Source organism: Pomacea canaliculata, linkage group LG2 (genome assembly GCF_003073045.1).
Source record: "Pomacea canaliculata isolate SZHN2017 linkage group LG2, ASM307304v1, whole genome shotgun sequence".
Taxonomy (NCBI): Eukaryota; Metazoa; Mollusca; class Gastropoda; order Architaenioglossa; family Ampullariidae; genus Pomacea; species Pomacea canaliculata.
Window position 1 is genome coordinate 37825687 of NC_037591.1, and position 24687 is coordinate 37850373.

The window sequence follows — 24687 nt, forward strand, 5'->3', positions numbered from 1 at the left end:
TGACCATCATTTATCTTTATGATATTCAAATGAAAGTTGATAACATAAAGTTCTCAGACAAATCTTTAAAAAAAGATCCCACAATGCCCTAAATTTAGTACGCATTAGTGAAAAAATGGATGAGGGCTATGTTGTAGGCAGTGGAAGCACTCTGGCAAGGAATGGGAATGGTATTCTTTATGGATGCTTTATGTGTAATGTTTCCTGCATTCATCCTAAGACAATTATCTCTCTTTGACAACGCTATCCTACCTCACCCTCTTATTCATCACACACATACAGATGCATGCTTATGTACATACAACAATATCCACCCATCCCTGCAAGGTATGCAAGAAAATGGTATGGTATTAGAACATAAAATGCATATTTCTGTTTTGTAAGCAGCATACTAAAAACGTTTGGATTAGATAAATAGATGTTTGTATATTGTTTTTGACTTGCAAATGGATTTGTTACCAGTATCCTTTTGCTACATTAGTAATACTGGTTTAAATTCAGTAGGAAAACTATTTTTTCTCCAGAGGAGACCCCACCCCCTTATTTAAAAAGGAGCCCAAACTTCTCAAGCAAGAATAAAATTGAACCATGTATTTTAGGCTAAAATATTTACCATCATATTCTGTTATATTATACCCATAAAGCTTTTCACCATTTTGTCATTTAGACATCACTTTTCCGATAATATTTATAACAAAGCCATTTGGTGTCATTTAAGCCTTTAGTCTGTGTGACCAAAGACTATCCTCCAAATTATAAAGAAATATTGTAAAAGGTAACATTTACTAAATATGTATTTTGAATTAGTGTGCAGGGTAAGGGGAGGGCGAATAAATGCCACATTAATTTATTTATGCTCATGAAACACTATTGCTAACTAGATTTTCAGCATGGCAGGATGGATTACATAATTTGGAAAAAACAAAAGCAAACAGTATTTTTATTTGATAAATGGCTGTAACTGCACCACAGGCTACAGAAACGAAGAACGAAAGGAGAATGAGAAGAAATTTCAGTCAATAAATATGGGTGAAAATAAAAGAAATAACTTGTGATTTCTTATATATAAAACAAGCAAGAAGTGTTATCACACATGATTCATATCATAGGAAATGACTACTTACCCTCTCTGCTCCCATGATACCCTCTAAAGTGCCTTCTATTCACAAGTATGCCTTTCCACGTGCATGCATCCATGTATGCAGTGTCCAAGCATACCACAAATACTAACATTTTCAGTCGCTCTTTATTCATACTCAGGTATGAGAAGCACAGACATAAATAGGTCAAGACAGTTTATCATCTCTACCACTCTATAGTTTTCACAACCTCACAAATCTACAAGGGCATTGCTTAACAACTTTGTGCATGTGTAAGTGCATGCACCTAGTGTTGCTACCTCAAATAATGGTTTAGATAACTTCAAAATATATCCTTAACTCTATTTGCAGTATGTGAAAATGTCAGTCTCCAACACATGGCAAATAGGAAAACAATTTTTTCTCCTCTTCAAATTAACAGCTGTCCAATAGTCCAAATAGTGCTGATTCATATTCTTAGATCCTGAATATCATAGTTATAAATATAAAAGATACTTCACAAACAGAAATGGGAAACATTCACCATAAACAGAGCTTGAGAAATATACAATTTTCATCTCATCTGAAAATGTAGACTCCAAACAGCAAACTGCAGTCTGTCAACTAAACAAAAGAGAAAAAAACCTTTAAAATTTAGATAAACAAAACTAGCAAAATCACAGCCAACCACCTCCACACCACAAAACTGAAAAGTGTTACTCCTTAGCCCCTCAAAACAAAATTTAAAAACTTTTTTTTGTGAAGACAACTAAATTACTGTCCCAACTGGAAAGGGATCTCAGAACCAGATCTGATGGCGTATGGTGTAGTTGCGGCCCTATGCTCCACTGGGGGTGATTAGAACAAGAAGAAATTACAGAACCACCCCCTCATCTCTCCAACACATGCTCAAAGGACTTAGCACGAAGCTGGAATTAAATTTGTCAAACCAACATATAACACAGAGCTAAATAATATAGTTGGTCACTGTCTTACATAAAAAGTACTAAGATTTCTAAATGAATGGAAAACAATAAATCCTTATGTGTACACACACATACATTTATACACGCATGCATCCATGTAAGAAACATAAAAAAAATATGCATAAAATTATATGACAATGGTAATGTTGTATTAGCCTTAGTCTTTGTTTTCTGTGCAAACCCTGTGTTAACATTCTGGTATTTAAGAAAACCACCATCAACTAAGCAAATATAGTTGCTTCGTAAGTCTAGATTGTTCTTTGCCTCAGAAAATTTTCATTTTTAATATATGCACTTGATGTGTCCCACGTCAAGTAACATTAGAGCAAGATATTATTCTAAGCAATTTTCTTTGGCTTTGAAAAGTAAACCCACTTCCACTTGATTTCTTTAGTTCTGCACAAAGTTAGACACTTGGCTGACAAAGTAAAATATAGATCTCAATGATTTTCTTCCAGGGGGAATTAATTTATTGCATGTCAACATAATACACAAAGGTCACTTCACTTCTTTATGGCACCAAACAGCTTGTACACACAAACAAGCTCTCTGTATGTGCAGGCAAATTAGGGTCAATTAACACTTCTTTTTTAAATAATATTTTTGGTATTGTCTAACCTGATGGCAGCACATTGGTTTTCTAGCACTCATCAACAGCATGAACTAAAAAAAAGCAAACCATAGTTAACAGAATTAGAAGAAGGAAGACTTGAGATTTTGTTTCTGTCAATGAGGCAGTAATGCGCACCACAGAGTATGAAATGTCAACAAGTTGATTGCAAAACAGAATGCAGAGAAAAATGTACACTTTTATAGTTGTTATAAGAAATGAGAGCATGAGATTTTGCAAAAGTCACTTTGATTAAAAGAGTATTTTCACTTAGAGTACTGCTTAGTACAGTGCATATTGTGTCAATAGTCAGAGAGCAAAGGTTGCATGACAGCAAAGGTGGATAGTTAAAGCCAGTCTGTTAACCCACAATAGTTAAAGTATGATGACAAAGAATCCTCCTGTTCTTGATGAAAAACATAGCAAAATACTTCCCTAGAATCAATAATAAAATCTTCGACATTTTTGTTTTGTTTGGTGCACAGCTAAGATTTTTAAAAATAAAAATTAACCATCAGCCTTTTGCTGCTGAATATCACAATGTACAGGAATGGAGTTGTGTCAAATGGTTTTGAAATATATGGAATATTAAATGGTATGGAAACATAATTATCAACATAGCAGGAGTAGAACAAAATATCAGTGTATAAAGCTGGCCTTAGTATAAACAGTTTTAAACATAAGCACTAACAAAAGCAACAATGGGGAAAAATAAAAAAAAACCAATGTTAAAATCCGATTTTGTGCGCTACACATTCACAATTATATGAAACACACCAGGGTCAACTGTAGTGAAAAAGGACGAAATTTGAGACTGCAACGTAAAAATCAGACCAAACGAAAGTTATCTGCAGTTAGTTCTGAATTCAAGCCCACAAATCTGTGGTGTGACTATAATAATCTTCCACACTTACTCAGAATATTAGAATTTTCTAACCACTATATACATGTATATGCTTATAAATATATAAATACAATTTAAAAAATGTTCTATTCATCTTGAATGCAATGCATCTAAGATGTACCCTAAAAATGACACGATTTTTAGGGTAAGTATTAAAAAAAAAAGTTGATACTTAAATGGAGAAAAATAATCCATTAGTGTTAACATAATTTTGACTAATTTATCTAACTGCTAAATTAAGAATGTTTCTGAAAGGTGCTTCACAGTAAACATTAACACTGTGGCCACAGTTCAGTTAGTAAGGCCTCTATTCTATGCATGCAATCCAACCCTCATTCCTTCAAATTAAATTCTGAATTTTTTTCAGTCTGTAGATAGGGTGCATACTGTAGTTCTGACAGATTAAATATCTAAATGGCATATTATAGCAAAATATATCAGGAAGTAAACAAGACTTTTGATGGTACTGATTTAGTGCATGAGTTCAGATTAAAAATATGTAAAAACTCCTCATGGTAGACGTGGCTGAAATGGTCATTACTGAAAAGCAACTTATGTATCCAGCAGTAAACTTGAATGTTACAGCATGGAAATGAAAAAAGGAAGAATCTGTATTCAAGGAAAAGCTTTCAAACAAATATTCCACATCATCAGGACCATGTCAGGAAATCAGTTTTAATGCAAATTGTTATATTCTGAGCATCTCTTCAATAATTTTAACACCAGACAACACATCCTCCACAATGTTTCAACAATTTCCAAAGCTTAAAAAGGTGAAAGTTTTTTTTTCCTAGTGAATTTAAGTGTTTAATCCAAAAAGAAACCCCTTCAATAAAAGACAAGAGCACTGCAACAACACAGTTTTTATACAATGGTTAGTTTAGGCAATGTGTTGCTTAGTTTGGTTTGCAACCTTGACATTGGACTGAAGAAACCTGATTGCCAAAATGATTAAAATGGTTATCCTGAATTGCTGCTTTTGGACGGAAATAACTGTAGATCAACCCTCTTATGGGAAAAAAGGTCTTCCAAACTGTTTAAGTGGATATTGTTCTTGTTTACATTTCTTATCTCTTACCTTTCATGAAAAAAAATGTGAATGGAGGTAAAGGGAGGGAAACTATCTAAAGATCCCATGATCTTGCTTTCCTAGTTTAAAAACCTCTCCCCCACATGGTATATATTTCTCTTCCTCCGTTTTGATATGTTTGTTAAACTATTTCAGCCCCAACCAGGAAGGAAATGTTTAACAAACGTAACAGCTTTATGTACACAGTGGTATGGTAAACATTTTTACAGCAATAAGAAAGCATATAACTAAAGAACACAAAAATTTTAACTAGAAGATCAATTGTAAAAAATTTTAAAAAAGCTCCTCCCTGTATATTGAATTTCACAAAGGTTGTGAATCTCAATATACATATAAATGCTGAGGTAACAAAACTGTAAAAACTTCAGATCAAGGTTTATCCTTTGATACCAAGAGGAAACAGTTTAAACTTTTTTCAACTTCATGAAAGATAACATGAAAATAAATTTTCTACATAAAGATGTCGACATAACAGCAGGCTGTGACTACATAATAAAATAGAGGACAAAACCTGACTGTCTTAAATGAGATTGACATTATCTGCATTAAGCAGTGCTCATCTGTCAGTGAGTACTACTCAGCAGTAAAATATTTAGTGTAGAAAATGACTAAAATATTAAATATTGTACATTAACTTTTCAAGACAGAAAGACTGATGGGTGATAAATATTTGGACATTGTTTTCCCCATTTTCAGGCTTTTTTTTTGGCAGTTTTGTTTATCCCTTTAACATCTTAAAAGAGAAGCAGTTTAGAAATGCAGCTGGGCTCATTTGTGAAACACTAGTAAGAAAATGGAGAAAAACTGCAATGTCATCTTCATAATGAATATCTTTTGCAGGACTGACAAAAAAAACCCCAAAAAACCTTCAGCAGGTATTTAGAGATGCATTTTTGGGCTGGAGCTAAATTCTTAGATTAAATTAAGCAAAATATATTTATCATACACAAAGCATAGCACAATCACCAGAGCTGCCCTTCTGCAGAAGCAAACGAGTTCCAACTGGGATCAAAGCTTACAACACAAATCTCTTTGCAACTCCAATTTGTATTAAGTTCAACACAACCACACATGTAACAAACAAGCTTCTCAAACCGAACTAAGAAACAAACCATACAGCATAGCTGGTTTTCACTTACAAGCAAATTTAACAAGATCATTAAGTGTGGGGTAAGTAGTATGGTTTCTCCAGCTTTAAACAAACACAATCCTTACAGAAAACAAAAACAGATTTGCTGTTAGTTCCAGCTTAACCAAACACAGCTTTTGTGGAAAACAGAACTGTTTTGCTATGCTGGTCCAGCAGTTATGGCAAATACATCTACATAGTCACTTTTGGCTTGTATATTACTTTCCATTCCAGCAGTAGGTCCACATCTGTCTTTGCATGTCTTATTGGACAACCTCTTCCCCAAAAAACAAGAAGAAAATCAAAAATATGCAGATGTATATACCCAAGGAAATGAGAAAGTCTGGAATCCTTCAAACAGGACACAGTTAAATAAGAATTCAAATATTTGTTCCTGGCAAACCTCAAACATTTCCCTTAGGTACCATGTAGCAATGTGTTAAAACAACCAAGTGTGATCAGTCTAATTATTAAAATATTAAGGTATGCTGAAAAGGAATTTCTGAACATATTACTAATGCATAATTTATTTTTATTCAAACAATTTGAAAGTCAGAATATTATTAACAATTCTCATTTAAAAAAGTTTTCTTATTTGTCCCATCCAAAATTGCTGCACAATACAAAAACAATTTTAAAGAGACTCTGTGGGGTAACTTTCTGTGACAATATTTCTTGCTCTTTGCAAGCAGACAACAAGAACTGCAAACTGTTTTCGGACTTCTTCTTTCCATCTGTCGGTGGTGTCTACCTTTGCTTGAAGAAGTGCATTAATTATGCCAGGGAAAATGATTTCTTCATTCAGATTTTCTGGATGTGGTGCTATCAAAACATTTCTGTAAGAAGAAAAAAAATAATGGGAGATCAAACATGCAAGTTTTTACTAAGAATAATTAAAGGAGATCTGATGATTACCCAATATAATTAGTTGATATGGCTTTAAATAATGTTAAGGGAGATAATGCTTTTCCCTTGCTGATGAGCTAAAAAGGTGTGGTCTCCCCCTAAACAAACTTTTCCTCATTCTTTCAGTCTCCTCTATCGCTGTTTTGCTTTGGCACTAATCATTTGGATGACTCCATATTGACGGTGGACATCAAGTTTTTGAAGCAGCATTATTTTTTATTACATTTACTACTAGAACAGAAGGCTAGATGTACTTTCAAACAACTGTTTAGAAAACAATTTGCACCTGTATTGTGGCTGCGATAATACAGCACCAGAGTGTATAAAGGCTCGTGATAACCGAATCAGTTTGTCATTCAAAAACTGAGCTTCAAATTCACTGCAACATAAAAATAAAGGTTATTTTAAAAAAACAAATTAACATGAAGAACAAGTGCCCTTAAAATTTTTTCTTTCTTTTTCATTATGAAAATGTCTTTTTTCTTTGGTGAACATGAGATACAGATCATATTTGTAAGGGGAAACCACGATTCATGCAAAAAACAACAATATTCAAGATTAGTGTACACTATAAGACAATTATTAAATTGTACTTATCAATCCACAAGGGCAGTTAGAAGGCAGATTAACAGTTGCTAAAGAATTAGCAAAATACTGCTTATGACACGTACACACAACAGTAGGTACAGTTGATACATTGTAATAGGTCAACTCAGGCTGACACAAATATTATGGCCAGGGAAAGATTGTTTGGCATATGGAATGAATGAATTGCGGTGACAACATGTACATGTAGGCATTGCACAGTGTAGATTTAAAGTTTAAAGTGAGTGCATAGATGTGAATAAGCTATTGCTCTCTTCCACGCCATGTGTCACTAGAGCTTCATCTCACTGCAATCTGACAAACCTCATATTTCTTTTCTCTATTGATGCCAGTTTGTTCTGGAACTCTCTTGTAGTAGATGTGAAATTATTAACTGCAGATGAAAGGAGATCTGCACACAAGAAAAAAATCTTTGAATTACAAACATAAATTATTTTCGATTTTTCAAATAACTTTACTATTCTGTGCCTCTTTATTAATACATTCTTTTAAAAGAACTTTGATATTTTTAGAAGCTTATATTGTCTTATCTGTAGTTTTACTTCATGTTTAAGGTGCTGAATTTTGGGACTTTTTTTTACTTATGGTTTCATAAATGAGCACTACAGAATCATGATATCCTGGTAACTATTTAGTTAGTTTTCTCAAGGGTTTGATTTGCCTGTAAGAACATTTAGACCAGACTTCCATGCTTGGTGCTTCTCAAACTCTCTTTGTGGTTATAAAGCTATTTGCAAGACTATGATCAAAATGGCCACTGATATTGCAAACATTTGCAAACTTACATGTCAAAGTAATAGAGACATCTATTCAACGTTACTGATAATCATGCTGAAAACACCTCTTCTCAAGTACAATATTTTTATAACAGCTACAAAATGTGTACCTAATCTAAGATTTGCATCTTGAAGCTGCGACTCATACAGTTTGAGCCCCCTCATTCCCCTCTCCATGATGTGCTGGTACCCAGTGACATTGAAAGGCAGTATGGCACTGTCAGAAAGGCGAAGGATGATGTCACACAGCACTCTCACTAAAGCTGTTGTCACATTGAAGGTGGGGTCAATGTAAGTCTGTAGGTATTCTTGAGTGTCGTTTAGGGTGGCATAGACTGGGTAAGATGGAAGATCAGGGTACTCCTGCAACGACATAAAACAAATCCCTATGCATCAAATGTGTGCATAAGATGGCCAAGAATGTCTCTAGTGACAGCTACAAATAACAGGTTCTATATAAGTCTGCAAATACTTGACCCTGTAGAAATCTTTATTGACAAGTTTTCTATGAGAACCCGTTTTGAGACATTTTCTAGAGACCTGAATTTTCTTGACACTGTTACCTTCCTACGGTTAGGGGAACAGATAGCTAAATCATCAGAAAAATGGCGTTTGAACCAAAAGGCATCCATGCCTGGTGATTTGATTCCCATATGATGTGACAATTTGTTACCCCTTTGACATGCTACATATATGATGAAACAATTTGCTATCCATATGATGCACTGGTTTGCATCATACTTTCCCCAATTGACCCAACTGTGGACTGGGTAGATACCTCCTCGTGTTGGGAAAAAGTAAGGAAGCAGGGGTGAGAAGATGGGGATTGTCCTTTTCAAAGGCTGTCTCTAAGATGGGACTGTAAAACCTCACTCGCCTACGATGACTGTAAGCTGACATTACCTTGACCTTCTTGTGGTACAGCTGGACACCTCCATTACATCATCATATATTTCACACAATCCCTTATGGGAAGACGGGGGAGTTAAGTATTCAGTCTTATCACAATTAAAGCAAACACCTCACTTGCACTCATCTGTTCATAATGGTTTTCTGCTCGTTTCCTTGCTGCTGGCTGATTGTTTTCTCAATTTGTACTCCACCACAACACACATTTGTTGCTTGTTATGAAGCATGCAATACCACAAATCACAACCGCTTTGAAAGGTAGAATATCTACTTGCCTTGATATTGTATGTGAAGGCAGTAGACATGGCTGGCACACCAATGCGATACTGAAAAGGACTGTGATCACTGTCGCCTGATAAGTTAGCAATCCAAGGATGTTCAGTGGAAAATGAGCTGTCCTTCAGGCGCTCTTGCCACTCATCATAAACAGTTTTATTGTGGTCGCCATCTGGACACTGCACTGTTTTTGTTGCTTCATAGATGATGTCATACAGCAGAGGGTTCGACTCAGCATAAAAAGTATAATTGCCTGTGAAAATATGAAACAAGTACTATTTCAGAAAGAGAGGGGGCAGAAAGAGAGGTTTGTTACAAAGAAACAGATTTATAATATATTGTGTAACAATTACAACAACAAACTTTGCACTTCGTTCAATAAGACATTGAACTATTTATATAGAAGAAAAATAAACCTCTTCATCTAAATGGATATCATAGGCAGGCCCGTTCTTACCCCCCGCAGGGCCCGAGGCATAGGGTATGTGCGGGGCCCTTGACACCACGATCGTTATTTAATGAAATGTGCGGGGCCCTAGGCAGATGCCTCGTCTGCCTGCCCCTAAGCACGGCCCTGATCATAGGTGTTTGCAGACAAGATGGTAGAAGTCTTAGAGCAAGTAATTACTACTAGTAGAAACCCTTACAACACTTTTCCCAAAATGTATCAACACATGAAAGCTGTGTAGAAATAGCTGAAGTAGTTGGTAGTCATGTAATGAACTATAGTTTGTAGTCATCAGTTCATAACATGGTGGATCCTTTGCGAGTAAACTTGAAACCATCTTTTCAAAAATAATATCCTCTTTCAGCAAAAGTTGTCTTTTTTCAAATTATTGATTCATTTTCTGTTTCTTTTTTAATAACTATAGCTATCTACAATGTCTTCAAGAAATAATTGTCTATTTTTTGTTTTTGTTTAGTTTATGTATTTAATACTTGAAGGATCATATGTGCATGCATGCCCACCTTATCCACACAGTTTCCAAGTAATATTTATACATGCATTTATTATATGCATATATAAAACATGAATCTAAGCACACGAATGTGCAGGCATGTGCACACACACATGCACACAGAGCAAGGAAGAAGCACTGCAAACCTCTCACAGCTGCATCTAAGTTAATATAGGCCTACAGCTCCTGATGTTAGTTGCTCCTCATATTCCTGCAAAAAAAAAAACCTCATGAAACGAGCTTTAAGTAAAAATTGTATATGCACATACATACATGTCACCTGAAAACATTCAGTCAGTAACCAGTGAAATCAGCTGCACACTGCTTCACTTTTAATCCAAGGCAGGTATTTCCTTCAACTATTGATAGGTGGATTATCTTTTCCATACTGTACTTGCTTTGTAAGTATTTACAGGCTGTAAGACTAAAATTGTAAAATTTAATAGAATATTAGAAGGATTGTGCAGAGATTTATAGGATGGTCAGTAATCAGATTTGTGACTGATGAAAGCTGTATTACGCTGAATTCAATTTGATACCAAACAGGCCACTCTAAATACCACTGACCTTTATTTCAGCTGGAGATGGTATAACTTTACTCATAAGTTAAGGAATATCTTCACATGCACCAAAAATGTGACTTGGCTATGAATTAAATTTAAACAAATGGGTCGGCTGCTAAAGGTCCAGTGTTGGTAGCCACTTATCTCATTTTACTAGGATAAGCTAAAGCTGGGTGCCTAAAATCAGACTCAAAATTGATAACCATTAGAGAAAGAAACACATGATATGTTTCTGATGTAAGATAAATGCTCAAACAGACTGTACTAAGAAAAATGAATTCCATCATTTTGTCATTCTTCCTTAAAATGTACCTGGACCCATTCATAAGCTCCAATATGACCATACTTGGAAGCATCCCATCCAGCAAAAATTATGGTCCTTCGTGGTCGCCACCCTGAAATAAGCATCCTATATAAAAATTGCTTGGTGAATGTTTGTAGTTCTTTTCAAACTTGATTTTATTTACAATCCTTTTGCATAGCACTCAAATATGGAACAGAAGAAAATATTCTCTTGAAAAATGATTGGCAAAACTTAATTTTCCAATTTATCTAATGTTATTGCTGGTTGAGCTGTTAGTCCAAGCATTTTTAGTAGACTAAAATCCTCTTAGCAATTAACAGTTAAGCTGCATTTCATTGTCTCCATTTAATTATGTCAATGCTACAAAATACCTGTCTGCCTTTGGTCTGAAAAGGTACGAATAAGATCCATGAGAGCTGCATAGCCAGTCCCTGCATCAATGGCGCCCATAGTCCATGAATCAATGTGGGCGCCAATGATGATGTAGTGGTCTGCAATACAACATGTGTTAGCAGTGTTATTAAGAGAGAAATTCTGCCTTAATCCATTTGTAATCAATGTATATACTGAAGACAACCACAAAACAATAATGATGGTCAGGTGGAGGTAAGCTGTCTCGTATCAAGGACTATGGAAGGCTCTTATCAGCCATAATCACAATGGTTGTGAGAAAAGTGAATGTACTTATGCATGTGCATATGAATGTAAGTAGGTCAATCAGTGATCATATATTTACTCAGAGCTTATTTATTTACAATTAAAAACAATACCTTTTTCGTACTGCCCATGGATAGTTGCCATAATGTTATGGATTTCTCGGAAAAGAAACTCATTCTTTACATTCAAATCCACCTCACTGAAAAATACCAGAGAAGTCATAATTATAATAGAATTATCATAATTATAACAGAAGAGGCTTCAAGCATGGATTAATTATAATCATTTTGATAGACATTAATTTTGAAATATAAATGTGAGATCATCTAGTAGGGCTGCTAAGAATCAATTTCTCGAATGGTAAGAGGACAAATTTCTTGGTTTTACCTACTGGATAAAGTAATGCCCCATAGTTTATACATTACTTTAGTAACTGTTATCAGGTCATGACCAACTTTGTTCGGTAAGGTTGATGCCTAACAACTACTATTCTATGTGAGTGATATTAATGTTATAAGGTAACAACGGTGCATAGTTCTGGTTAGTTTTCTGAAGACTGTGTTTACCATGACCAGCACAACTCTCACCTTGGGAGTTCCTGGTTACTGACAATGTAGCCAGGACCTGTCTTGTAGGTAACATTCAAGCCTCCAACCCAGTCTGATGGGACATCCCGCCCACTCAGATTTCTACACAAAAAAATTTAAAGCAGAATGTGACTCCACAACAAAGGTATTTGTGACAACAACACTCTATACATTATAAATTTTCAAAGACAGAAGTATAAGGACAAATATTTATAAAACAGAAGGCACATGATAACTAACAACAAAGGGATTCCCCGGGGTGTCTGTAAGCTTGAAACAGCCTGTTACATCTAGACTTACTGCATGAGTCGCTTTGCATCATTGTATGAGACAGGAAACACAGGAAGACTTGTGAGAAAGTCCTGGCTGTTGGACAACCGTGGAAGATCATCTGCGCAAATATACAAATAAGATCGAAACTCAAATACAGATAATCTATTTAATGATTAAGAAGACATACGAATGGCCAAATTGATCAATGCACAAGTCAGAAGAATGGTTTGTGATAAAAAAAAGTACTGAAAAATTAAGAATAAATTAGACAAGCCTAAGGTTTGTGATCTGAAAGTGGTTAGAGATGAAGGATAAATTAGACAAGCCAGAGGTTTGTGGTCATAAAATGTTAATAGATTAAGGAAAAATCCGACATACCTACAGATGGATAATCAGGTGTCAGAGGATCCCCTGACATCCAGTATCTAACAGATGAGCGGACAACAGCATCTCCAGGAAGCCACCAGGTGCCGGAGGTATCATATCCGCTGCTTCCATCGCCAGAGTGCTTGCCTACATAGTCATAAGGATCTGGGTACAAGATGACACCAAGTGCGCCCTCTCTCTCTGCATGTTGTACCTGTGGTATTAAGAAAGTGACATGTCATCTATCTGGAGGCAATCCGACAAAAATATTTTTACTTTTTCCTTTCCTAACATCCATTTTTTTAAAGCCAACAAGCAGTTTTTATTTTTTGTCAGAAAAATCTCATGCCATTATAAAAAAATTGCTAAAAATTAAAACTATTAGTAGCAGCAATGAAGTTAAATCACTCTTTTGTTGGTGATAAATAACTTGCTTTTGTTGTTTTTAAAAAGAAAATGTGACCCTTACTTTGTTGCTGGGGTGTATCTTCCCATAGCGAATCAGCAAGATAGTTTGGTTAACGTCCACCTGCAACTCTTTAAGCTTGTCAAAGTCTTCCCTCCGGCCATAATGTCCATACACTAATGGGCCCTAAAGTCATCCAGACCAGAAATACAGAATTTAGAATACTTTTATTATTCTGAATATCATTGTCTCTTTATTATATGCACATCTCTCCTATTAGATTGCAGTCAACAATTAATCTACCGCTCCCTACTGGACCACCATCTTGCTGTGGTCATGGGGCTTGAATGTCTCCATGACCTCTAGAACTATACCAGCGGAAACACTTGCTCTATGTCGGACAGATAAAGGGTTAAAGATCAGACTAAGAGTGGCCCCCAAATCCTCCAGGTTACAGGGGTTGGGCAATGAACTAACAATTCACTCCTGTAAAAAGATACAGTTATGGGAACTGAAACTAAAGACAGCCCATCAAACAGTGACAGTGGAGAGGCAGACCAGGTAACTGGAGTTATGATGGCTGCGGACCAAAGCCCCAAGGATGTTCCCAACTTGACAGCTGACCTGCTCTCACCCAAAAAACTCATTACTATTGATTGCTGGAATGTGAGAACACTGAACTAAATAGAAAAGTTAGCACAGGCCTCCAAGATATGGGTTTATACTGACTTGATCTTGTAATTACAGAAGCATGTTGCATAGGCCAAGGAAAGAGAATTCTTGCAGATGGGGACACTATTTTGTGGTCTGTAAGAATTAGCTGGTGAAAAAAAAATTCAATAAAGTTCTTTTTTTAAATGGAGTTTGGTGAGAGGAGAAAAAGTGGGTACTGTGAAAAAGCTTTTATATAATGAAATAAGTATGATACGTTGATATATGAGTGCCATTATTTTTAAAAAAAGCTGCTTAGATTTAACCACTTGCAGCATGATATTGGAGGCCTAGAAAGGCAATGTGGTTAACGATTTTCTAAAACGCCACACAATAATTATAAAAATGAAAAGAATCATTTTATAAATATAAACAAAACAGAATTGGGACAGGCACATGCTGAAAACTGTTCAATGGATGTAATTTCAGATCAACTCACCCGCACATGACCTGAATGAGAATAGGCGTTGAAAGGCAGGTAGTTTGGATGAATATTTGTTTCATTTGTTTGTGTTTCAAAAAGTGTTTCATTGTCTGTTACAATGGACACTTTGTTCACACCTTCCCTGAAATCAAGAATGAATATTTATAACCACAGCTATACAATCAGTAATTGTGAATGAGAAGTCAGTAATATTTAGCATAAAGACAGAAAATCACACATGCTATTTCAGCAACACTAAGCAGACATGCTGAAGTTTTGACAACCTACGGCATGCTTCTTGGTTAGATGTGGTGGAGTTAAGAGAGAAACTCTGGGGACCTGTTAACTTGCTGAGGATGAGCCATCATTGCACAGGGCTTCTGCTAAGGCGAAGGGGTCCTCCGAACTTTTAATGCGTACTGTACGCAATTTTTTGCGTAAGCAGAAGCCCTGATTGCAGCTATTAGACTGACAGCGTAATGCATGGCAAGAATGGAAACACAGAAGATGAAGAGTAACACTAAAGACACCTTTATAATAAAACATTTTGCCCATAACATGTGCACAACTTGTGAAAGCTTACATGGTGTAGTTGGGATACATGAGCTGCACACTGTAGTTTCGAACAGTGGCCGTGTCCAGATGGAACGTTGCCCACATGTTGCGTGTGTAGTACAGCAGATGATTGGTCTGGCCCACACCAGACAGTGGCAAGTGCTTTGTAATTGTCCTGATCAAAGAAAAGCTATGCTGTTAGACTCAAATCACATTAGCATGCAACGAGATTATTCTGAAACCTGACAGACTGGAAAGCAATTTGTTGGACAGGAAAGATGAACGATCTTTGGTATTTCCCATTAAGTAAAGGCCAACACAACACATCACTGTACAACACAATAAAGTTTTACACATGCTTAGACCTTGCAGAACCTTGCCTCTTTCTTCTTGCTCAATAATTAGCTCTGCCAGTAACATATGCCCTCCATTTTGAATTAATTTGCCATAAGAAAATTTCATAGAATGACAAGTTTTCCTGATGTTCAGAATTGTGCACTGATATGCCCCTTAAGGGTGAATGAAACAAACATCATGTAACATGATTTGCTGACTGACACTCACTTGATACTGTCCTCTAAATTCAGAGGATGGCTAATTCTTTCTTGTAGCTGCTGTCTGATTTCATCATCATAGTCCTGAAATATGAGCAGCAAATATTAAGTAAAGAGTGTTCAAGTCAAAGTTCAAACAGCAACACAAAACAGGAAAGTCAAGCTGATAAAATCATGGTCTCTCCTCCAACATTTTGACATTTGCCTTTTATCAATGTTCCCAGCTTAAAAGATTACATCTCTGCAAACAATATTTGGTATTTATTTCATAAAATGTATCTTTCCTTCATAATAAAAGTTTCATCAACAACATCAGCAAAATGTGATCATTCACATGGTGTAGTTAGATATAGGAGTTGTAATTTCTTTTAGCACGAACCTCATCACTTACCAGAAAACATACCAATAAACAAACATTATCCCTTTGTATTCCATACCTTTTCACACATTTCAAATTGTTTGGAACTATGTAATAGTTTGCTATATTGATAGAGGATTTCTCACTGGGCCTGATATAACTCTTGGAGTTTGATCTCAATCCTATTGTATCAATGCTAGAACCAAACTGGGCACAGAAAAAAATGAACAAAAAAAAAAAAATCATTCTTAAAGGCAGCCCAGCAACACGAACAGAATCAACACCATTGATCTCAGGGCCCCCTTTTGCAAGATTGTTAGGCTGTGGCCAAGGAAAATAAGCTCAAGGCCAAATGCTTGACTAAGAGAAGCGGCAAAGATGGAATATTGCAATCAATGTCATGACCCTGCATCACTGCATGAATGAAACGGACCAAGCAACATCAGAATCATGAAGGAAACTGCTGTAAAATACAGTCAAAATCTTCAATTATGCATGCAAATGAAGACGAAGCAATTTATCAAAGGATTTTTCTTTTATTCACGGAACACAGACTATATTAGTGCACAAACAGAATACTACATTTTCCTGGCTGCTAGCGGCTACCTTTTTAGAGAAACATTTATCATCATTATCTCTGCTACCATCATCATCAATCTTCGGAATTGGTTTTCTTCTGTCCAAAGTGACAGAGCAGCAGCATATATTTCTGTACCAGGTCCTCTGAAGTACTGAAGACAACATCTGGAAGGTGAGAATTGTTGATCCCTTTCTCTTCAAGGCTCAATTCTTTCTTTTGTACAAGTGCACCTGTGTCTCTATACTGCTTTTTTGGTGTAAACAGTGCATTTATGGTTATGTCAGGAAAAGCTAGTCCATCCTAGTAAACAGGAGTCATGTCCAGACAGAAATTACAGATACCTGGCTACAACCATTGCTGATTTGATTGGCTGATTGTTTATGAATTCATAGAAGTAATGGGGTAATGAAAAAGACAGAAACTGGAGTATCGGAAGAAACCCCAGGTGTCACATCCAGGTGTATGCATGTGCCCCAAGAAAAGATCTGAACCCATGATCTTTCAAATGTCAATGTAATGCAGACAACTAAAAACCATTTTACTACTGCTGCATGATAAGGGATAAAGGTTTCACATCAGTCTAAAATTTCCACATCTACACCAACTCCCCACTGCTCAGAAACAATGATACTTGTATTTTTTACTCTTAAGAAAAAAATTCACTGTCTTGATGACAAAAGGGAATTGCAAACCAAAGAATAAAATGAATCATCTTGTTTATCATTTTTGTCAATTTCCCTTTTCACCAACAATTAAGGCAGCTGTACAGCAGACAAGAAGAGGGCAATTCTGCCATTTCTGTGATCAAACTTTCAGGAATAATGGCACAAAAGTGCCTTAAGAGTGTATTGATCCACACTTACGCCAACCTCGTTGATGTGATTAATTAGTCCTGATGCCAGGCACTTTTCTATAGTATCCCTGCCTGGCGCCAACTAAGCTGGTCAGGTGTCAGGCGGGAGAGGTGATGGGTTGGGAGTGGAGGGTAGATAGGAATATAAGTAGAACGGCTCAAAAATGTTAGCACAGCTGCTTCTGTCTGCAACTACAGTCAAACTTTCCAATAGCGGTGGTTCTTATCACATTCTAAACAGATCGGCTCATTGCAGCAGTTGTTGTCAGCTTCAGTTAACAGCCTCTCCATCCCTTAAATATAACTTAAATATAAACAACAGCATGGAATTAAATATCAATATGTTATTAACACCCAGAAATGTGATAATGGAATACCGAGTATAAATACGTGTGGAATATTCAAAAAATGATAATTCCATCTTCTTATGCTCAGGAACACCAGATTTTTACAAAATAAATGTCTGTGTATTAATAAATGTTGAAATATAATTCCCCACTCTTGTATCTGGAGGCATCAGATTATCACGAAATCATTTTTTGACTATTAATAACTCAGTGGAATATGATTTATACTCAATATAGGTTAAGTACATTATTAGCACACATTACATTAAAATCACACATCATGAGTATAAATAAAAGAGCGTGGCAATATTTCCGTTATTAATACAAAGACATTTATTATGTGATAATCTGATGCCAAGCCTGGTCGATAGTTATATAATCTGCCACCCTGAATTATTGATGGCAACACATTCAAGGTACAGAAATAACTTCAAAACTCATGGCTCCCCCCAAAGCCTGGGTGCGTGGGATTAAGCAGTCACTAAGTCTTCCTGGTGCAAAATGAAAGGGCATTTTCGTGCAGCCATGTAAATCATAGGGCATAAGGTGATGTGCCTGGCTGCCCAGAGATTCTCCTTAAACATCTATGCCATGCAAATGTAGGAGGCTGGGGTGGGTTTTTCTTTTATCACCATATCAAAGGCCAGACGCAGATCTTAACCATAATCACAAACATAGAGATAAAGAGTCTCACAGACTGATATTGGGGAAGAGGGAAATGGGAGAAGTGAACATAAGTGGTTCACCGTGTCTAGTGCACACCATGTGGAAGTCAGAGCTCATTTCTCTACTTCCGCTAACTTTACCATCACTGACAAATCTTGTAGCTTAAGTAGACTCAACGGATGCTGCAACCGACCTGGTTTTTAAGCTATATTAAATAGTTTTAACTACTTCATCAATGTAGGCTGCAAGAACTTTACTAACGGATGGCATGTTTGTAAAAGAAGAAAAACATTCAAATTCTGCAGCACATAAGATCCAGGTGGGACATCAACGGTGATGTGTAACTTCATTGAAAAATCAGTGTTCATCTTCCTTACTCCAGGCTGCTATTGTTTGTTGGCTCCACATGTCAGGAACAGAACAGAGATGTAAAAATTTTCTTGTAAAACAGAATGAAGTAGGAGGAAGGCACACACAGAGCAACACCGATCCTGATAGAGAAGAAGAGAGAGACACACACACATGAATGTAAAGACAGAAAAAAGACAGAGGCCAAGAGAGTGAACGACAAACAGCCAAAAGAGAGAGAGTGCGGGAGGTGATAAAGGAGAGGGTGAGGGGGGGATGGTGTTTTACGCCGTGCCAGCAACTGAGGCTATATTACGGCAAGCAGCCAGCCCTGTAAACAGATGCCACGTGCAGAGAAAGAAGTGTGCCCGAGACGAGAAATGAACTCTAGGCAGCCAACCTTCACTGTATTGGTGACAGGCGCTAACCGTTGCGCCACCGGACCGCTAAAGGAGAGGGTGAGCCCACAGTGTGAGCGAGAGAAAGAGTGTGAGAGAAAGAAAGGAGGAGGGAGGAGGAAGGAAAAGGCGTGGGAGAGAAGAGTACTCGGAAGCGTTTCAATACACTTCAGCTCCAAAACACCAAACACCTATCCGCTGCCGGTATTGATCAATTTATGAAGACGGAAATGCGAGGACCGCCGTGGAAGCCGACGACTGGGTTGAAAGCACTTGCGTTAGCACGCACATGCAGCATCCGTCTGATGCCGACAAATAAGGAGACAAAATGAGTTTAAACTATGTCGGTGATTTCTGAAGCCCACAAACCAGGCGGAAAAAAAAGGTTAACCATGCCGGCAACGTATATGACGCCCACAAAGCAGGCGGCAAAACGAGGCTAACATGCCGGTGATGATGAAGCCGACAAACAAGGCGGCAAAAGTAAAGTTTAGAATATTTGCATTTTAGGAACAAGTTTTCTTATTTGTCTAGCGACACCATTGGCCTTCCCCCTACTTCCTTTTCTCCACCTCACTGTGGCCCCAGCAGCTCCAGCCTGGTAGTAGATGCGATCCGTCGTCTGTACTTGTGCGTGATGCATGTATCACCGCGCGGCAACGGGGCGGAACGGAAAGTGGCGAGCGGCGAGCGGTGTAGAGACGTGCAGCAAGCCTCTACCCGCGATTGCCTCATCCGCGGCGCCATGCCTGCTAGCGGTGCAACGACACGCTTGATCAGTTCGATAACAATCACTCGGATACACAGTCAACACTTGGCCTGCACTCCGTCTTATATTGTCAACACTTAGCAAGCTGTCTGACGTGTACTGTCAACATTTGACAAGCACTCGGATGTATAACAGCAATATAACGTGTATTTTACACTTAAATACATGGTCAGTACTCGGACCTACACACTTATTGGTGACAGACAGGATTAAGTTACACACGTGGTCAATGATGCCGTCGATGTCAATCATTCACATTTTTTGTCATAAATTGCCTCTTCCATATTTTATTTTAATAAAGAGAAATGGTTAACTTAATCGCAACTGGAACCATCGGGAATGGTGTTCTGCTACTGCAACCGTGATGCCAGCCCGCGTACGACACCAGTAGGTTCCGGTTTACAAGTGGAGAAGAGAGGGTAGGCGGTAGAAGGGGGGAAGAAGATAGGGGTGGTGGTGTGTTGAGGGGAGGGGTAGGTACACCTTCGATTCGTGAAGGTGGAAGCGTCGTGGCCGCTGTATCGATGTGGTTACAAGGGTAATAAATAATGTGGGGGCCGCTTGACATGGCCGCTGCTGTAACACGGTCCTCCCTCAGCTAATTCCTCAGTCTTACGATCTGCCAGGCCAGGCGCCAACGCCGCACTGGGGACAAGTGCAGCAATTGCACAACTTGTCGATGGCGACTGATTGCATTCCACGAACGCACGCGTGTGTGTGGGAAGGGGAGGGAGGTGAGGGGGGACGACCACGAGCGTGCATGCTTCTGTCAACATACACTGCAAATGGACATCCGGGCTCTGTCTCGCAGCCCTAACAATAAAATAAGTAAAAAAACGTAGTGATGATCAAATTTTTAACAGCTTAAGAGAGTGCCCCTCACACTGATATATTTTAAGTTATAAGCTTTAAAGAAAATCCCGAGACCTAAAGAAAAAATTATTTAACCCTTTTTAGAGCGTGTCAAATAAAAGAGTACTTAAACAATTTTTTAAAATTTTATTTTAAAGTTTTCTTTTTGTTATCACGGCGCTCTTCTAATCGCATAGGATTCTCGGCTTCAGTCTCCGGCGATAATTTCTCCTGATGCTTTTGCTTCTCTTTTTCTATGTGTCTTTTTCTTTGCTTCACCCATCTGTATTCCCGGAAGGAAATAATTTAATATTGAATTTGAGTGAGTTAGATGGTTGAATGTCGGTGCACGCGACGGTTGCTAACTGAGCATCCTTCTATCTGACTGACTGACGCCCCGCATTCTGTTTATACACTGTCAACTTCTTAATGGCTAGGTGAAGATTTCGCGAAAAGAATGGGGCGCACAAAAACCTTCAGAGAAACCACGGACAGGTGTAGGTAGATTGCTGTAAAAGTGTTAAAAAAAATCCAGAGATTTGGAACGCGTTTTCACAAAACATCATTCACGTATCCATTATTTTAGACAGAAACCAATAACAAACTAGTAGCAACACACATACAGATTTAATATACCTCTCCCAAGTCTGCTAATTGAAATTACCATCATTGAAAAAGTGTCAGCACTGGCATTTTTAAATCAGCATAACCTTCCTCTATTTACATGTTGTAAGGGACATAACTGCTCCCTGGAGACACGTGCTTTGGAAATGAAATTAAGAAGCATTTCCAGTAACCTTTGTAGCACGCATTACACAGCTCACTGCTGCACTCAATCACTTCCACAATACCAAGCCTGGATGTAATTAACTGATTAATTCATCGAATGGAATGTTTTAGACCAAAATTTCATGAATTTTGTATCCTTGAAGAATGTGGTTCTCTGAAAAGCAATTAGTTATTGTCTGGGAACAGAATTGGAAGCAATAAACAACAGTACACGCTACACAGACCAATGTCAGAGGGATGGTAATAGTGTCGAGTGGATGGATAGGCAAAGGTTGTGCTTACCGACCCGTGAAGCAGACGACCTCAGTGTGACATCATACTAATTAACTAATTACTTCGCAGTGACTGTAACAGTGTTGATAACTGTACAGCAGGGGGACAGATGTTAGTGAATGACCTCCTGGTTCTTATGTATACTTTCCCTTCCAGCCACAGATGGGCGCCATGAAGTCATTGTATGCCAGTGACAGGAGGGGGTATCATGCCACAGAACCCCACCATCAAAGCTCCCTCCCCCCAAAATCCCTTCCCCCACATCGAGGACGAGATCAATCACAGACACAAATATTCATCAGCTGCATTGACCGGCCAGTTCTTTGCTCGATGGTCACGTTGGCAATTTGACGAGAATTCAGACATGCGGTCAATCGATGAATCGATACACTTCTCCTGACCGTTCGGCTAATCGAGCGCCATCTGTGATCTAAATATGAGTCAGCTTCAGGACAAAAACTGACATTAATATCAGATTTGATGAAGCGCCAATGACACTTCGACAACGAGATTCGGCCAAAGAAAAAGTTTACATATGAACTGATATTACTATTAAATTTTATGCAACGTTAATTTTGGATGATGCCAATAAGTTAATGGAAAGTTCACCGCTTTTTAATACAGAGAATTTGATTTCACAAACACAGAGCTACTGGCAAGAGCGTACTGCCACGCTATTTGGACATCAGGGTTCAGTTCTGTGATGACTGCATTTGCATATTTCAGTTATCAGATCGCGATGGGCAAGTGGCCAGCTTCCACAGTCTCTACACCAGGAAGGCGTGCGAAAATAGAAGGGTAGAAGTAGTGACTCTCTAAACCCTTTTTTAATGAAAAAATATGAACTAGACGACCCGAGGGAAGAAGTCCAGGCTCTTTGAGTAAGGGCTTGCCCGTCACTATACTTGTCCGGGAAAGGTCAGCCATGGAGAATTAGTTAATTCAGTGGGGAACGTGGGAGACTCCGTTGTATACGGTATGTCTTCCAGCACGAAAAATGTCATTCTTACAAGTCTCAAGATCGATGCTAGACAGCCCGAAAAAAAATGTGTGGACCGTTACTGCCAGTGCTTCAGGCAAAGGAGGAAAATCACCGACCTCCTCTCTTCCACCCCTCGCCAACCTCCAATAATTTTTAGCAACAATAGTCTCGTGTATCGAGCCCGAGCAGATAACAGGCTGATTGTAAGGTTATCGAGTGTGCGCTGAAGGACAAGACGCGGATGTGGGAGGCGGAAGTGGGGTGGTGGTGGTGGTGGTCGTGGTGGTCTCGCCGCAGTGCGTGCGCACACGCGTGTTCAGGGTCTTGTAGGAGGCACGGCCAGACGGCCGTCCAACAAGGCGTCTGCCTCTCGGCTCCCCGCCTCAGACCCCGCGCCCCCCTCTCACCAGCTTCCACCTCCTTCCGGCGACAGACGAGCGCTGGAAGTTTTCTCCATTCTGTAGGCAAGTCAGAAGTAATAAATACGAGTTCTTAATAGAAATGGAAGGTAATAAATAGCAGCCCTTAATAGATTACAGGGACAGGAAGGGTGTGTGGACGGGAACGAGAGATCCCGGATGAAAGCCAGACACCACAGAACCTTCCTACCCTGCTTACAAAGAGTGGTAGAAAAACTACTTCCATTAGGGCAGTAAACTAAAGTTGTCATTATCGACAGGTCTTAGTATCCTCGTCACAACACACTTGGGAATGGAAATCGTCTCTCTCTCTCTGGATAAGTCGGTGTCGCCGCCTTGACAAACATCTGGCCGTGTTTCTAGCTGCATATCTTTTTGTCCATCTTGCTAACGCGCCAAAAATTCGAGACGAAATATTTTCAATTTTTTTATTTAAGTTTAAAGTGTTTTAAAATATTCATACATAGACTGCCGAAAGACCACGATGTCAGGCTGAACAAAAGTGCTAATGTGAGTCCCGTGTCACGAGGGCACGCAGCTTTACAGGAAGCAGCAGAACAAAGAGCAACTTGAAACAGCCAGCCACACTGTGTCCGGACACTCTGGGTACAACAGACCCTGACGCAGAATTATTTTTCCATCGAGGAATAAGAGACAGAAACTCTCAGCCACTCAAAACTGTTCTTGGGGCAATAAATTAAAAAAAATGTTTACTGCATTATACGGCCTTAGTATCTATTCGCCTCGGTGAGAGTAATTCCAAATCCTGGAAGCGGCCAGGAACACTACTTGGTGAGTCTATGATTCCAGCCAGGAGCAAGCCACATTTAATAAGTCCAATATTTTGTACAGAGCATCATAATGGAGGGGATGCAAAAACCGTAGCCATGGAAGCTGAATAACCCTTATCCCGCCCTCTTACAGTGAAACAGCCTCATGATGAAATCATCAGTCTCTTACGGCTATAACGAATAAATGCCTCTATTAGAGGAAACTCTCACTCCCAACTTCTTCGACACACTCGCAGACACTGAAAGATGCACGACAAGAACTCACCTTCAGGTAATGCAAGGTGATGTCTCTTGACTGGCACATGTATAATTGATCACAAGGCGGTGTGAAGGCATGGCCGCTCATGACGGGCAGCGCACGTGTGTGTTGCGAGTGAAAACAGATCACGCTAATGCCGCCCGTCAACCTCGGGTGTTGAACTTGCCACTTGCATTTACTCTAATCAGCAATCGTTAAAATTACATGCAATGCCATGCAGAACAATGTTCTATACATGTCCGCCCTTGCTTGCTTCCAAATTTCTATCAAGAATAATGGACTGTGGGAAACATTACAGAAATCCTCAAGGAGTGAGTGATAGGAATATTGTTTACCGCCACAGGGCGCCTTGACGACTTTTCTCAGTAGGAGG

The 24687-nt window shown here is 38.5% G+C and overlaps 1 protein-coding gene across 1 annotated transcript in view; it reads right to left on the reverse strand.

The window, feature by feature from the left end:
* Positions 1-1227: 1227 nt before the first annotated feature.
* Positions 1228-24687, reverse strand: part of LOC112556705 (putative N-acetylated-alpha-linked acidic dipeptidase) — a 54657-nt gene continuing 31197 nt past the window's right edge. The window contains 17 exon segments of the mRNA XM_025225948.1: positions 1228-6634; positions 6991-7083; positions 7614-7701; positions 8197-8449; positions 9271-9524; positions 10377-10407; positions 10409-10441; positions 11106-11188; positions 11469-11588; positions 11868-11953; positions 12342-12443; positions 12642-12732; positions 12993-13194; positions 13450-13572; positions 14537-14663; positions 15105-15251; positions 15641-15714. Of these exon segments, the coding sequence (XP_025081733.1) occupies positions 6433-6634; positions 6991-7083; positions 7614-7701; positions 8197-8449; positions 9271-9524; positions 10377-10407; positions 10409-10441; positions 11106-11188; positions 11469-11588; positions 11868-11953; positions 12342-12443; positions 12642-12732; positions 12993-13194; positions 13450-13572; positions 14537-14663; positions 15105-15251; positions 15641-15714 (2109 nt within the window). The 3' untranslated portion in view covers positions 1228-6432.